We start from the raw sequence: 15,709 nt of genomic DNA on the forward strand, positions 1-15,709 counted from the left end.
CCTGAACCCAGCCGGGGTGCACGGCAACATGCACCATGTTGCTTTGGGAACGGTGACATACATCATTTTGGGAGAGTAGAAGAATCTAATGTGTTCAGCTCGTCGCTTCAGATATTATATGTAATATCTGGCAGCAACGTGATGATTCTGCAGTTTTTCTTTGATTATCTCAATTAAAAACCCTGGACTATAATTTGCTTGTTTTCTGGCCACGATGCCAGCTGAACTGGGAATGACTATTAAATACATCATTCTGGATTGGCAAAAGCTTACAAACAAGCCTGTAGGATGCCAATGTGGCAGGAACGAGTTACAGAGAAACTGCGAGAGTATGAAGACTGACTTCAGCTGCACCGAAGAGCTCACAACAGAGGATGTATCTATGTCTCCATACTGTATGTATTATATCACTGCCTGACAGGCAAGAATGCACACACACACACAAAAACAGAAACACACAGAGACTCCTGTATCTTTTAAGCACACTGTGCAAACAGGCTTTATCAGTGAAGTGAATCAGACACCTGCTGCTGTCTGGCGCAGTCCACATCCACTCTCCCAAAACTATCCTTCACAACCACAAACAAAAACGACTGACTCAGAGGCAACCGAGACACAACAGAGTGCGTTAGAACAAGCAAGAAACAGGTGCTGGAAATTTACACACTGCAGCAATTACACCCGACACACACACGATTCTTGTAAAATGTCTGTTCTTGGAGACCAAACTCTAACCAGCCAGCACGAGATACAGTACGAGAGCGGCTCAAAGAAGAATTACAGTGCGCCTGTTCCCTCATCACTGTAATGCCTCTGAAGCACTCCGCTTCACAGCGCAATCTTTGTTTTCAACATCAAAGCCTTAATAAGATCTCGACTTTTAAGATGTCTAATGATCTGCGAGCCAGAAAACTTCAGCAGGAAACAAAGAACAATGTTCCATTCAAATATTCTACCAGGAGGCTGTGAAACTTTAAAAAAAAAAAAGAAGAAGAAGAAGCTAAACCCGCTAATGGGCTATAGTTGAACAAACGTCTTTTTTCTCAAAACAAAACTCTCAAAACGCAGGAAAAGCTAAGAATTACTCAATAAAATATGATTCGCAGCCCCGTCAAGAAAGACCCGCGGTGAATCTTTCCCAGCTCGGTGGTGATTTTTTTTGCAGAGCAGCGTGTCTGAGTGACATCGGGCTGTTCGTTCTCGGCCTCTTGCAGATGGCACAGTGTAATTTCACACCCATTACCTCCTCTCCACAATGCACAGCACAATCACATGACAGTAAAATCCTCTCACGCCGACTCCTATGGGGACTTTTAGAAAGCCGTTAGTGGCCCGGCCATTATGGGAATTCTCAGAAGAGTTCACAAGAGCTATTTCAGCAGTGGCGTCCAAATTACTGTGTTAAATGGGAGTATTAGGCTCTGAGAATATGATTAACCAATTGTAATTACTCCGCTTCTCCGATTTCAAAAACAGGCGGTGCATGATTCAGATTTTTCCCCCCCACTGTCTTTATAAAGTAATCGTGTCAACAATAAAAGATGGGAAACTAAACAGAACGTGCATCCTCCGTCCGACGAAACGCTAAACGAGCGCGGTGGTGGGAGACAGCACCTGTGCGTTCAGGAAAAAACCCCATCATCTCTTCCCGCATCAGTGCGCTCGCTCCCCGGCTCGCCTCGCCTCGCCCGCCATCCGACGTGTTATAATACAGCAGAAACACACAAATGAGTCCCACGCGCAGGCATGTTGCACAGCAGATCAGCCATGTACAACAGAGCTCTGTACAAGCACAAATCATGTTTGTAATCACAGTACACTGACTCCACCGGTCACCAGGGAATATCTGTTGAGGCAAATGAGACTCCTGATTTCCAATACAAACACACACACACACACACACACACACACACACACACACACACACACAGAACATCCACACCGATAGCTACCATCAAGCGCAAGCCATGCGCACGGCATCATAAATATTAAAGCATCGGTTTTTGCATTTCCTTGGCAATTTTTTTCCTCCATGGCGATAAATCAAAAGGGGGCCTGATAGGAGCTGCCATGTACATTGTGATGGTGCCTGTGATTCGTTTGCCTTGGGAGGCCAGCTTTCATATCCAAAAAACACATGCCGGGGCCACAAAAGACGTGAGGAGAAGTTCAACCCCCAGAGGAGTTGAATTGGAAGGGAGGAGGAGGAGGAGGGTGGTGCTGCTTGCTGCTGCTGCAGGTGGGACTGAAGGAGCTGGGGGGGCAAAAGGAAATCCCCCCCCCCCCCATCAAGCAATGACAAAAAAATAAGAAGTGCTGCGTCTGATGTGTCTTTTGAGGTGAGGACACTACATGATCAGATATATCTCCTAATGAATGTTGTGTTCCCGATGCAAACACTGGCCTCGGGGAAAAGGGGCCGAGGGCCATGGCGTGCATATCATTCACAAAAAGCCTTTTCTCTCGGCGGGCAGGCTCCACTCTTTAAGTTCCCCATGCCTGTTGTGACAATGCCCACGGGGGGGGGGAGAGCAGATGTCCGTTGCCAGCAGCACATCTGCATACAGCCTCAATCCCCACCCCTTCACTGGCCAGACAATGGAGCCGCCCTCCTCCTCCTCCTCCTGCTTCCACACTTGAGCCTCCAAATGCAGTAAAAAAAAAAAAAAAAAAAAAGAAGAAGAGGGAGAGTGGAGAGAGTTGCCTTTTGAGAACCAATGCCCACTCTGCCTGTCAAAACCTGTGCAATGGAAGGATTATCCTGCCCTTAAAAAAAAAAAAAAAAAATTAAAACCATGCAGGTGCTCCTACTGAAGCCTGATTGGCTCACTAATTAAGCTCCCCTTAATTAGGAGGCTGCAGAGGAGGAGTGGAGTTCAAACTTGGGATTTGCTTGGCTGCACACAAAATGCAAGCAGGAAAAACTGCAGCCAACACACACACCAAAACTTTTCATCAAACTCTTTCAAATATTCCTACACCATATCAAACTATATATATATATATATATATATATATATATATATATATATATATATATATATATATATATATATATATATATATATATATATATATACATACACACACACACAATAAGTCTGTACATATGTGGAGGAAATCACTCATCATTGATTCATTTGTTGGTAGGGTGGGGGGTGGGGGGTCTATGTTCACCAGCACCCTCCTCATTATGAACTTAATAAAGCCATTTATTCCTCACATCACCATGAAGTGGAGGTTCTCGCTAAATGTCGACTCCCTCCCTCCCCTCGTCCCTCCTCGCTGATGGCGCAGGGACACATGGACACCGACGCGAGTATATCTTTCAAAACTAAACCCCCTCCTCCCTCCTCTCCAGCACACACCGACATATTTCACACCACCAGCACCACCTTTGTTTTTTTCTCTTTTTCTCTCTTGTGCAATAATCTTGAATCCTACCTCGACTGGATGTTTACTGAGAGTTCAAACGTCGGCTTTGGGGGCTCCAGAAATAGCATCGCAGGCTACGCATGTTCAGAATTCGCTTGTTATCTCGGATTAAGATAATGATCCACCTTTAGATGACATGAAAACTTAATCCTGAACGCAACGGGACAATCTCTCCGGCGGTGGGGAGCGGCGGCCGCTGCCGTTGTGTGCGGGGGGAAGTCTCGCCTCGGCTCTCGGTGCTGCCTGGTTATCCTGCTGTTTACTTATACGCTTCATAAACACTCCTATTCTTTTCCTCCTGCCAGAATTGAGAGGTGTGTATCAGTTTGCTTTTCCTTTTTTTTCTCTCGCTTTTTTTTTGAGTGAGGCGGAGCCTTTGCCCACTTCTCCCTCTCGCACACACACACACACACACACACACAGATGAGACACACTTCTTGAGGATAATGATCAAGATGGGACAGTGGGAATGTTCCAGAAACACGAGTCCTTTTTTTGTTAGATTCTTTTAGGAAAAAGTTTAAAGTATAGCTTCAGATCTTCAGTGTATCTTAATGTAATCCTCAAAAACACACACACACACACACACACACACACACACACACACACACACACACACACACATATTCATAGCGAATGTGATCCGTTCTTACCTACAGAGGTCATTTTTAAACATTAGCTAGTTTACGTTAGTTTTGTCAGTTGGTGTAGCCTCGACTACTTGGACACCTGGGAAAAACTAATTATGATAGAGCTAATCTCTTAAAAATAAAAACAACTAAGCCACTTATAAGAAACAGTTTGTGTTGTGACACCTTGTTTAACTTAGTGATGTAAAGTCTTGCATTTAAAGATAATATGCGTAACTGGTTATATATTAGCTAGCTAACCTTAGTTTTGTCAGTTGGTGTAGCCTGGGCTACTTTGGCACCTGGGTGTAGTAAATGTTATAAAGCTAATCTTTAAAAAATCAACAAATCCACTTGTCGGCAATAGTTTGTGTTGTGAAACCTATTTTAACTTGGTGATGTTAAGTGTTGCATTTAAAGATATCATGTGTAGCTGGCTATATATAAGCTAGCTAACGATAGTTTTGTCAGCTGGTGTAGCCTCAGCTACTTGGACGACTGGGTGTAAGTAATTATTATAGAGCTAACTCTAAAAAATAAAAGCAACAACAAAACCACAAATCAGCAATAGTTTGTTGCGCAACCTATTTTAACTTAGTGACGTTAAGTCTTGCATTTTAAGATATCAAGAGTAACTGGTTACATTAGCTAGCTAACATCAGTTTTGTCAGTTGATGTAGCCTCAGCTCCTGGGATTATATAGACATTATAGAGCTGATTTTAAGAATAAAACCCACAAACCCATAATATTTTTAATGCAAGACTTAATATCAACTTAAAATGGGTTTTCATAACACAAACTATTGGGGGGGGTTCCTTATTATTTATTTTTTTTATTATTATTTTTAGATTAGCTCTGTAATAATTTCACCTATGTGTCTAAGTAGCCTAGCTACACCAATTTACAAAGCTAGCATTAGCTAGCTAATATCTAACCAGTTTAGACGGAAGACTAAAAGTGGTAGTGTTACATGAAACATGGTCAACACTTAATCAAAATGCTGCTTAATAAGTTCAGTTCTAAAAAATTTAATTACAAAACTTTACCCTTGTCAGTTAGCCTAATTACTAATGTGATTTTAGTAATGATAGCAACTTTTCTGCCTTATCTAGAATGTTAACTGATGTTAAGTTAACCTCAACGATACATTTGAGTTTGGTTTATTTGACTAACCTGCTGGGCTAGTGTTATGTAATTTGATTATACATATATTGTATTTTGGGAATATAAATTAAAAACTCAAGTTATTAAACGGCATTTTGATGAAGTGTTGACCATGTTTAATATTACACTACCTCTTTTAGTCTTCAGTCTAAACTGGTTATATGTCACCTCGCTAACATTAGTTTTGTCAGTTGGTTTAGCCTGGGCTACTTGGAAAAAAATAAAGCAGAGCATGTTCTTGTTGTTTACTTTCCATACCAGCAAAGAGCATCCAGGCTACAGAACTTGCAATTAGTAACTGAAACCTTCATTGACTTGCCTCTTTCATCAAGCCGTGACGTTAAGCTGGTATGCTTGAAAAATCAGGTTTGTTAAAGGCTGTTATTATATAATGTTGCAATTATATAATCAAAATGTCTGTCCTTACCCAGACAGCTTATAAGCCATGTAAGCCAACACATACTGTTCAGGATAGACATTTTCCACAGCTAAATTTTTGGTTAGCGTTCTTGGAAATGTCTGAAGTTTCAAATCAGGTCTTTGTGCTTCTGCAGCAGAACCCACAAGTTCTTGTTTCACTTTGACTCTCCGGTTCTTGAACTTACTAACATCTGGTGAAACCACCTCCAGGGGGAATTCACATTCTGCATTTGCAAGTAACACATCTTAGTTTTTTTTCTGTTTTTGTTTTTTTACATTTGTAGAATGGATCAGTTTAGATTTGGCTACCTTAAGGGCAATAATGAAATCAGTAAATTGTGTATAAATGAGATGTTTTAGTCCATTTACCGACCAAACATTTTTTTCCCTGGCAGTGTTAAAGATTATTTATCTCTGCAGCTGTACTTAGACCCTAGGAAAGTAAGATTTACATGAACAGGTCAGCTGAATAAATAAGACAAATAGAGCTGTACAGATTTTCTTTTTGGTTAACATTTTCTGAGGGGCTGTGGTTGAGTTGGGTCGACTTGAGTGTCGACCTCTGTACATCTAAACTCCAGCCTACGTCCCTGGCTGTAATTAATCCTTGTTACATACATAGATGGATTGAGTCAGTGCAGCGCTCGACTGCATGTTTACTGAGTTCATTCCTCCTCTTCATGCCACAGGTGCAGACACAGCAGTAAGTGCAGCTGTGCCTTGATGTCATGCTTAAAACATGCAATCTATATTCTCCCTTTTTTTAGCTCCAGTCTCAGCAGCGGAAATGATTGCGGACCCTCGCATTCATTCGCACAGTAGTTCCAACCGTGTAACGCGGCACAGATGGCGGAGGATATCTTTGGATTTCCTGGTCACTTCAGTCTGCATATTTCTCTGGCAAAGGGTCGTCGTTGAACGGAGCTTCCCCTACAAAGAAAATCACCGTTAGTAATATTAATCATTCATATCCTTTACTCTGTAGCTTGACATAGTTTCTGTATTGTGTGTGTGTGGTCCCAGGCCTGGGGGGCTCTTGGCCCCGGTCCTGAGTGCATCTTTCCCTGTGGTCATTTTGTCTTCAGCACAATGTAACTACTGGGCATGAACCCAAACTCTCCAAAGACCAACACCAGCCAACAGGGGACACCAACTGAAGCATATGTTTCGAAATTGCAGCAGAGGGGATGGATGGCAGGAGGAGGGAGAGACCAAGGAAACTGGACTTAATTGTTGCTGCGCCGTTTTCTCTGTAGCTTAAAATGCGATTTGAATGAAGGCATCTCTTTTTTCCAAAACAATCAAATGCTGGAAGACAAAGCCAGTGATGTAGTTTATTGTTTAAACAGGTACATTTTCACACAATGTGGTGTGAGGGGGAAATTTAATGATGTTAAGTTCCCTAGTAGCTCAGTTGGTATAGCATGCGTCCCATGTGTGGGGGTTTGAATCTGACCTGCTGGGTGTCATCCCCCCCATGCTCTACCCCTGAGCCACAGCCGCCCTGTTTCCACCCTCTTCTTCACCTGTCTTATGTAATGAAAGCCACGAAAAGGCCAAAAATATCATTTAAAATGCATGTATGATGAAGTATGTAATATTCATGTCGGTACCCTTAATTCATAATTCACATATGTGGATGTATTTTCCTCATTTTGCAGAGTTGTTTCAAAATCTGTTTTATTGTTACAGATTTAATCCTACTGACAGAAGCTGTGTTTGCTCATTATAAGCTTATCCTCTGTTGTGTTTGATACAGTATAGGTTCATTAGTAAGGCGCCCTCGCTGTGCTTTATTCATCCGTGCATATTTTAAACTACCAATCATGACCGCACTGTTACCGTTATTTATTACACTCCGGCCACCGGCATAGAAATCTGTGCTAAATCAATACAATCTTGATAATGATGACAATTTTTCGCCACATTAGCGTCGCAATATTATGATTTGCCTTTGTTTATACACCGGTTGTTAAAGGATGACAGTCAACACGCTCAGACCTCTAATCTGTGCACTCTACAGTGGGTATTTGAGAGGATCAGTTGTGTGCGACTGCATATTTCTGCAGAGAGACATTATTTCTTCCCTCAATTCCTCCTGGCAGAGATCTGAGTGTTTGACCTTTTTAAAATGCAAAGCGATTCTTCTACTCCAGAGAGCGAACGGGAGGCTCATGATTGTGCCACTAAATTTGAGGGACTTAATGCAGTAACTCACAGTGAGGGAGAGCTGTTCCGCACCTGCTGAAGTCGAGACTTGGTTACGGGGATACAATAACATCTCCAAGGGTTATGTTAATCTTTAAAGACGGGTTATTCTTATGCTGCTCCACTCTTTACCTCATTTGAATGAATATTTCACTGCAACCTTGAATCAGTCTCTCATGCTCAAATCACCTTATTGCATAGCAGTTCTTTTTGCCTGGTCCTGCATGCGTACCGCAACACCAACCTCTTGTGCACGACACTCTTTAAAATCCAAATAAACCTTCTTTAATCTTTTTTTCATTCGCTAATAATTAGTCACTATCCAAAATAACCTTCAGTAAATCTCAATGGAAGACCCAGCTACTACCACTGACCTCCCCTGTGATTGTTACACATCGTTTGCTATCTTTCTTCCTTTTCCTGATAGAAGTGCAGCTAATTTAACTTCACCACCAGAGCACTCGTGATTATCAGCGGCTAAAAAAGGGGGAGCTCGTGTTAAATTGGGAATTTAATGACGTGTGACACAAGCCACGTATGGGATATTGTAATAAGCAGGTTATGGGAGTGTAATTTACATTTGATAATAGCGATTGTTGAGAGCGTCCCATTGTACTGTATGTACCACCTCCGCTGAAAGTGTGCATACAGTGCCGCCACCGAATGTCTTTTAACGTCACCTTTCAGAGATGGCATAATATGATTCAGACAAAGCCACACAACACCACTCTGACCGCACTCACATCTAATTATATTCCACCACGTTCAGGCCTCTGACACTTTCAGAGCAGCCTTTAAAAGACATTCATTGGCTTATATTTATGCCTCCAACAGAATGCAAATGAGGCATATTTACCCCCTTTGACTGGAGAATAAGTGTGAAAAAACAGTTAATTAGAATTGTTGTTAGGTCTCAGGATGTTTTTGCTTCCTCCTGCAGCAGGAAATAAAAAATAAAAAAAAAAAAAAAAAACTGAATGTTTCTCTGAGATGTTAAAGCTTTCAAGGCTGACCGTATAAACTGTAGATATGGGATGTAATGGAGCTGAAAGCAGTAAGTCGTACAGTCACACATGAAAACAACAGTAGCCTCTCCACTGCAAGTGCAGAAAATGCCGACAGAAGGTAACAGAATTGAGGCATAAATTGCCTGAAGTGTCACTTCGTTTCTGTTGCACTTGTCTCTTCACTTGTTGACACATTTTCCATGAGGTTCCTCCTGAAAGACAAATTCTTTTGGACAGGTACGATGGAGGTTAGTCATAGTTGGTGGTGCTGAGAAGTCAGTCTGTGTAATGACGTTGTAGTATATGGTGCTCAACACCCGCAGTCATCGGTCAAACATATTATTTCCTCCGTTTTCCTTTGATAACAAGATTAATTTTCATTTTAATTAAAAACGAGCTTTGTCACCTCAAAATAATGAGACACATTATCACAAGAAAACAAAAGATGCTCTCTCTTAATCCCTGCATCTTAATATCTATTAGATCAGCAGCACCATGCCAGCATACGTACATGACAAACCTAACAAGTAGAGCTGTGATTTAAGTGGAAAATGTCAGATCAAGGAGAATCCATTATTAATTAATTAATGTGTGTATGTAAAGGTCCACCACTGTGAATGTTAAGTCCCTTTCTCCTGATTAATTATCTCGTTATCTCGAGTAAACCACATTTATTTTCAGTGATAATGACATAAACAACTCTTGATCTTGAGAAAACAAATACAATTTAACAATTTTCTTTCTTTGTGTAAAAAAACAGGCGTTTCATAGGACACATTCATGTGTGGTGGTCATTTTCCTCTGAAATTATGCTCAGCGTGGGAAGCTCAAATATCTTGCTAATGTGTTCCAGATTGCGAGGCCTATAAACAGGACATTTGACAAAGGAAAATCCAAAGGAACCCTGGGCTGTATTGTATGTAAAACAACAGATTACATAACTTGAGCTTCTGTAAGACAACGTCAGCATTAGACCACTTCCTAGCTAATATTACCTTCTGATAGTATTTTATGATACATCGGAAAAGCATGAATTCTAAAATATGGATGCACATATTGGTCAAATTCATTCAATCCTGGGAGCAAAATGCACTGGATGTAATCAAAAATTAATGTTAGCAAGGAGGTCGTTTTATGCTATGCTATTTATGTTTTTTACTAGCCATTTATCTTTTCAGTTGCAATTAGGAAGTGATGAAATGACAACTACATTTAAATGACTTGCAATCTAGGAAAAAGCAGCGTAACATTAGCCTAGCATTGGAGCTTCCCACCCTGAGTGTGATGTCAGGGGTCACATGGCTGCTGTGTGAATATGGTCGATATAGATGAGAGAAGCAAACTACTTTATGCACTTCATTAACTTAAAGACAGAGAATAGGAAAGAATCATCAGTTTTTATATCATGCAGACGATCAATTGACGGATCATGTAATGTCTTTTTCTGTAGGGTGCTGCAGCCCCCTCAGCACCCGTACTCCCCCTGTGCACATGCCTCTGGGTCAAGTAGCAGAGTTGGTGTAAAAGAGCAGATTCTGTGGGGTGTGTGGTCCGGCTCCTGATCCCCAAATTGGGGATGGATTTATCCATTTTGCCTAATGAGATTAAAATGCTGCGATGCCGAGGTTGTGAAGGAGCACACTAGATGAAAGTAAGAGGTGGAGCCTTGTAAGTGGTGATGAAATACTTGGTAATATTGTACAAATGTGGCGAGCCAAACTGAGCCAAAAAAGCCTGTTTTCTGAGCCGAGCACAGAGGTGTCCGCACTCATCGCCTCGAGGTCGTCTCCGCATTGTTGCCTCTCACTCGAAATGTTTAACAAAACCCAACACGAGAGAAGGAATCCAAAAGGTTCTGCTTCTGAATATGACATTTAGCACAAATGTCCCTTTCAATCACATGCCTAACAGTTATGTTTTCAAACTGACACACCATTTTCCTTCATATAAACTGTGCATGATAAATTCATCCTTGTAGAAACTATTTTCTTGTTCTCTCCTGGGTGGGATACTTGAACAGACTGCAGCTTGTAGGTCTTTGTTTACAACCAGCCTAATGTAATTATACTCACCACCTACACACAAATTAGCATGCACACTGTGTCGGAGGTTTTAAAAAAATACAGGGTGGAATGTGATTTAGCACGAGGATAGGTCTGATCATCTGAGGCAGTGTTTCTGCAGCGCTGCTCGGTGCCCAGCTCGGCGGACCTCGCAGCTGCACCAAGGGAAGCGGGCCCGGGAGTACCGCCATTTAAACACACATGTACAGTCCAAAGACACACAAATACACACCCACAGAGCTTCCGAGCTGAGCTATAGCGCGGGAGCTCTTATCTGCTCTGAGCAAACTCCTCGAGTGATGGGAATGTTCTCAGGATGTTATCTTGTCCCCTGTGGAAATGAGATAGCCAGTCACCTTTATCACCACCCTCAGACTCTGGAGGGCCCCCTGACCATTACTGGGACAAGGACCACGAGGCTGCCAGGGGACACTAACCAACTGGCTGCCTGAAGAAAGAATGAAAGAAACTCAGAAAGAAAGAAAGAAACAAACAAACAAACAAAGAAAGAAACAAAGTGCCAGGGCATTGTATGTTCTGCAAGTGGAATGACTGACAGGAGATTGGACGGAGACTTTTGGTTTTGGTAGTTAAACCAAGCCAAGGGAGTCAACTTGGAGGCCAGTTTTTAACTTTGCAGTCGCTATTTTGGACAGGATGCAAGATGAAAACATGAGTAAAAGTCATACTGTGAGCTTTGACACCTTATTAAAAAAGATATAAGAAGAGAGGGAAGGAAAATCTAAAAAAAAAAAAAATCGGGGGGGGCTAGACATTACTTATAATTGGCAAAAGAATAAACAGAGGGAAAAAAAATCTTTGATATATGTGATTTAACGGCAGCGTCTCCATGGCAACTCTCTTTTCAAGTCACTTCTTTAATGAATAGGTAATGGACAAAAAAATACGCAAAGACGCACAAGTCCATAACGTCAAGACTGACGTGTGTGTGAGAAAGAGGAAGAGAAAAAAAGTCTATTTTGTTTGACAAAAAGTGAATTTGCTGTGCACACAACAGGGTATGTCAAAACAGCACAGCAGCCTTTTTTTTTAAAAGAAAACACACTTAGAAACACACACACACACACACACACACACACACACACACACACATGGAATTACACATACAATGTAGCATGGCAACACAAATCTTCCTTCTGTTGCTGTCATTTTGACTGTCTGGCAAATCCACCTCTTGTTTTCAAAGCATTTTTTTTCTCTCCCTCTAACAGGTGCAAAACCTCTCAACTCAACACATCAAAGAGACACATGCACCTGCGAATAAATCACAGCAAATGGTAAGAATCCAGACTAGGGCCTCCTAACACCAAAGAGGTAGGATTCAAAGTGTCTGATTTAATATTCATGAAGTGCAGGGCTTTGGTGGTTGAATGCTTGTTTACTGAGATGTGTCTTTTGTCCTTGGGAGCAGGTTTTGATATTCCACCAAGTAACTGTATTTACATATACTTGCGTGTTTTTGCCTCTGCATGATGGAACACGCGTACATCTCGCCCCAACATGGCGCCGTGCAGTGCTGCGCCGTGATTGACACACCACTTCAGCGTGCTCCCTCGCTCCCCTGTGAAGTATTAAAAGCCTCAGTGAGATTCTGACAGAGCTAATGAGTGTTTCTGATTATGGAGTGTCGGTGCGGAGGAGTTGCTCAAGTTGTGGCAAGTCCAGAGGAAAGTGTAGTCTGCAAAGCTTGCACCCACAGGGGACCGAGGTGGCAGACAACCCAGGGCGAGACCAGACAGAACACAACTGTCAAACACAAGCACAGGTGTTTTTCATTAATAATCACCTCCTGTCACCACAACTGCATGTCCTGAAAAAGGGCAGACAAAGAAAACATGCATAGCAGCCTCCAACAAAGGGTTAAACTGGAGCACCTGCTTTGTTCCTGTGTTATCAAAAGGTATGGCCATTACAAGCCAGTCGCCCTGCAGCTCAGTGTCAGTCGTGCACCTGCAGGCAACAATGTGCGAAGCAATCTCAAAGTGAAATCACAAAGGGGGTGACAGCTCCAGATGGATGTCTCGCAGCTTTTCTGTCTCTTGCTATATATAAAAACTCAGAGATGTATGTCACCTTTTTAAAAAAAAGTGAAACAAACTCCTACAAGGTCACCGGCGCTGCATGCGGATCAGCTAATTACTAAGGCTGAAAGAAACACTTGTGAGAAAAAAAAAGGGAAAAAAAAAAACATCTCCCCGGTGGGTACTTTAAGAAAAGAAAGCAGCTGGTCAGAATGTGCTCTGGAGAAAACATCAGCTATTGGAGAGAGTGGTCAGGGGAGACTCTTCTCTTAAGTGCTTTTCTCAGAGCAGTGCTGCTCTCTGTTATTCACTCCCACGCTTTCTCTTCTCTTGTATGGGCGGCACACACACACACACACACACACGTATCCTTCCCTTTCATCCCCAGGGGTGAAACAAACCCATGCATTATGACTCAAATCAAGCTTAATTTATTTCACATGCTCTAATTTAATGTCTTCATGTTGATATGCATTGAACAAAAAATAGCCGGATTGTTTTTTTGTTTTTTTCTAATTATTTTCTCCCCTCTGCATTTCCTTCAGAACATGCACACCACATAGAGGGTTTTTAGTGCTTACATTTCTCACACAACTTGGCTGCGGAACAACTCACTGGCTCATCGGGCCAAGTGTGAACACATGCACACCTGCTGCCCTCTGCTGGCAGAACTGTGAACTATAAAAAGTCTTCACAAGGCTCCTTTAGGGAATCCCGATGTAAATAAAATCACTACTATTCCGGATTGTGTCGGGATGCTTACATTATCTACAAAGCTCCGAAAGAAGCTGAAGGAAGTCTGATAAATTACCTCAAGTGACCTCAAGTAACTTAGTCACTACTAGTCTAACACAATGGAATCTCTGCGTTGTCAGTGATTGGTGTCGCGGGCAATGCAGGCAGCAGGTTTTAACAAAAGAGAGGAAGACATGAAATAAACCGCTGGTTCCTCTGCGATTCTGATACTTTAAAAGAATCCTCTTATGAGTCTGATCGAGTCGAAGCAGAGCAAATAATTTGAAATCTGTGATACTGTATGCACACCGAAATTATTTCAGGAGAACTATTTACGTACATTTAATATACTACACATTGAGAATATACTGACCAACACTCTGCTGCTCCGTTTTTGCTTTATCAAACTTTTCTCTTTTTTTGGCTTTTAGCCTTTTGTCAGCATGACATGTCAGCAACCAGGGTCTTCCATGAGTCCAACACTTGCCGACACAACAAAAGTGTAATGCCAAATATCTGGTGCCCCTTTAAATATAATATTAATAATAATAATAACATACCTGAAAGAAAAGTTCAAACATGTATAGAAGTGTGTAAAAGTATATCTAGATACAGCTGAATCCAGCTTAATGAGTCCTCAAAATTATATTGTCATGTTCACTTAAATGTAATCAAGTCATCATATAATGTTGGTACTTCAAGTGGTTTAAATGGAAATGTTGTGGAATTAAACCAGTTTTAAGGGTGCAGAGTTCTTAAAACGAGATAAATTATTTTATTTTTCTACTTCAGTGCTTTGTTTGACAGCTTGAAAAGTTCACCTGACCCTCTCCTTATTATGTCCTCCCACTGATGCCCTAGCGCCTTAATTTAAGGAGCGTCTTATGGCTTGAAGGTGCCGAGTGGTTTGCCGCTGCCAGCACTTCCAAGGACTCCAAGGGGTGAGAGTCATGTCGCCCGAACCACATGAATCGCTCTCCTTTCTGTGCCAACGCCGCGTCTGCGGACTTCTGCTGGTGGTTGCGTGGGAACCGTCTGTTGCTGGTTGGAGCGTCAACAGCTTGCCTCTCCATGAAATCAGTCTGGGAGACCGAGATGTTCCTCCTGGACTCTTCAGGGCCGTTGTGAGCTCCGTCATGGCAGAGGCAGAAGTTGGTGATCAGCTGGCTGCGGTCATCAGGACACTTCCTGCGTCCCACACCCTGAAAAGTAATGGAGTATGGAGCAAAGTGCTGATGGATCTGAACATTTCACAATGTGCTGGATTTCTCTTCATACTCACATGAGTAAAGAGAGTGATGCTGTCTTTTAAGGAATGCTTGTTGTCATGTTCTGATAATGGAAAGTCTCTGACTTCCTGTGAAGACACAAAGAAACTCACACTGAGAGGACGGAGTGTCGTCTAATACCAGTGAACACAGTGGAGAGTCATCGTATGAAGGCCGTTTCTTTCTTTGCAGGAGTGCTTTGATAAAGAAGTGCCCTGGCTATGAGTGTACTGTGTAATAAAAGAACCAATGTCAAACGCTATAATCTACTATTAATACACACCTGCTGACTTTTCCATTTAGGATAGCGCTCGAAGTTGAATGCCTGCCGTGGCGCTGATTTAACCTGAGTCAGCATGATCCCGGTGCTTGTACAAGTCTCACGAGTCCTCATTTCATTTTCTGGTGACACAGGATGAGCAAACTGAGAGGAAAATAAAAGAAAAGCCAATCAGACGGCCAGGTTGGAATATTATGATCGGTAATGATCCGATTATGTGATGGAATTAAGAAATTCTTACCCATTTGCCACCATTTCTCATTGAAGAAAATTGCCTCTTTCCACCTTTTGTCATTTTGAGATGTCAAGTCCACTGAGAGGTTTCACCAACACAAGTCCAACTTAACTACCAAACTAATTCAAACACTGGTGACCGTGGAAACGTGCAGCAAACAAACAAGTTGAAATTTGATCTTAGCTCGCTGTGGAGATGTGGAACAGGACTTCTGACAGTGAA

General features: G+C 42.0%; 2 protein-coding genes and 1 long non-coding RNA gene across 6 annotated transcripts in view; 1 reads left to right on the forward strand and 2 right to left on the reverse strand.

The window, feature by feature from the left end:
- LOC119033250 (C-terminal-binding protein 2-like) overlaps window positions 1–3,730 on the reverse strand; it is a 71,178-nt gene extending 67,448 nt beyond the window's left edge. The window contains exon 1 of one of the 2 annotated variants that reach the window (XM_037123101.1): window positions 3,445–3,730. The gene's annotated coding sequence lies outside the window, so the exon portion shown is untranslated. The remainder of the gene's footprint in view (window positions 1–3,444) is intronic. The other variant, XM_037123104.1, reaches the window with a different exon arrangement.
- LOC119033253 lies at window positions 3,611–14,707 on the forward strand. Of its 2 annotated transcripts, none has more exons than XR_005079203.1 (4): window positions 3,611–3,749; window positions 6,417–6,596; window positions 12,160–12,225; window positions 14,566–14,707. It is a non-coding gene; the product is annotated as an uncharacterized LOC119033253 (long non-coding RNA). The 2 variants fall into 2 exon arrangements; XR_005079204.1 differs by lacking the exon at window positions 14,566–14,707 and adding an exon at window positions 12,360–13,508 and having other exon boundaries at window positions 12,160–12,262.
- tex36 (testis expressed 36) lies at window positions 14,456–15,655 on the reverse strand. Of its 2 annotated transcripts, none has more exons than XM_037123106.1 (4): window positions 15,494–15,655; window positions 15,256–15,396; window positions 14,987–15,061; window positions 14,456–14,906 (listed from the first exon to the last, which is right to left on the reverse strand). In XM_037123106.1, exons 1-4 carry the CDS (start codon window positions 15,545–15,547, stop codon window positions 14,562–14,564), a joined length of 615 nt encoding a protein of 204 aa, XP_036979001.1. In that variant the 5' UTR covers window positions 15,548–15,655; the 3' UTR covers window positions 14,456–14,561. The 2 variants fall into 2 exon arrangements, with proteins under 2 accessions (XP_036979001.1, XP_036979002.1); XM_037123107.1 differs by having other exon boundaries at window positions 15,256–15,374; window positions 15,494–15,624.
- Between the last annotated feature and the right edge of the window lie 54 nt (window positions 15,656–15,709).

The sequence above is a fragment of the Acanthopagrus latus genome, chromosome 15 (genome assembly GCF_904848185.1).
Source record: "Acanthopagrus latus isolate v.2019 chromosome 15, fAcaLat1.1, whole genome shotgun sequence".
Taxonomy (NCBI): Eukaryota; Metazoa; Chordata; class Actinopteri; order Spariformes; family Sparidae; genus Acanthopagrus; species Acanthopagrus latus.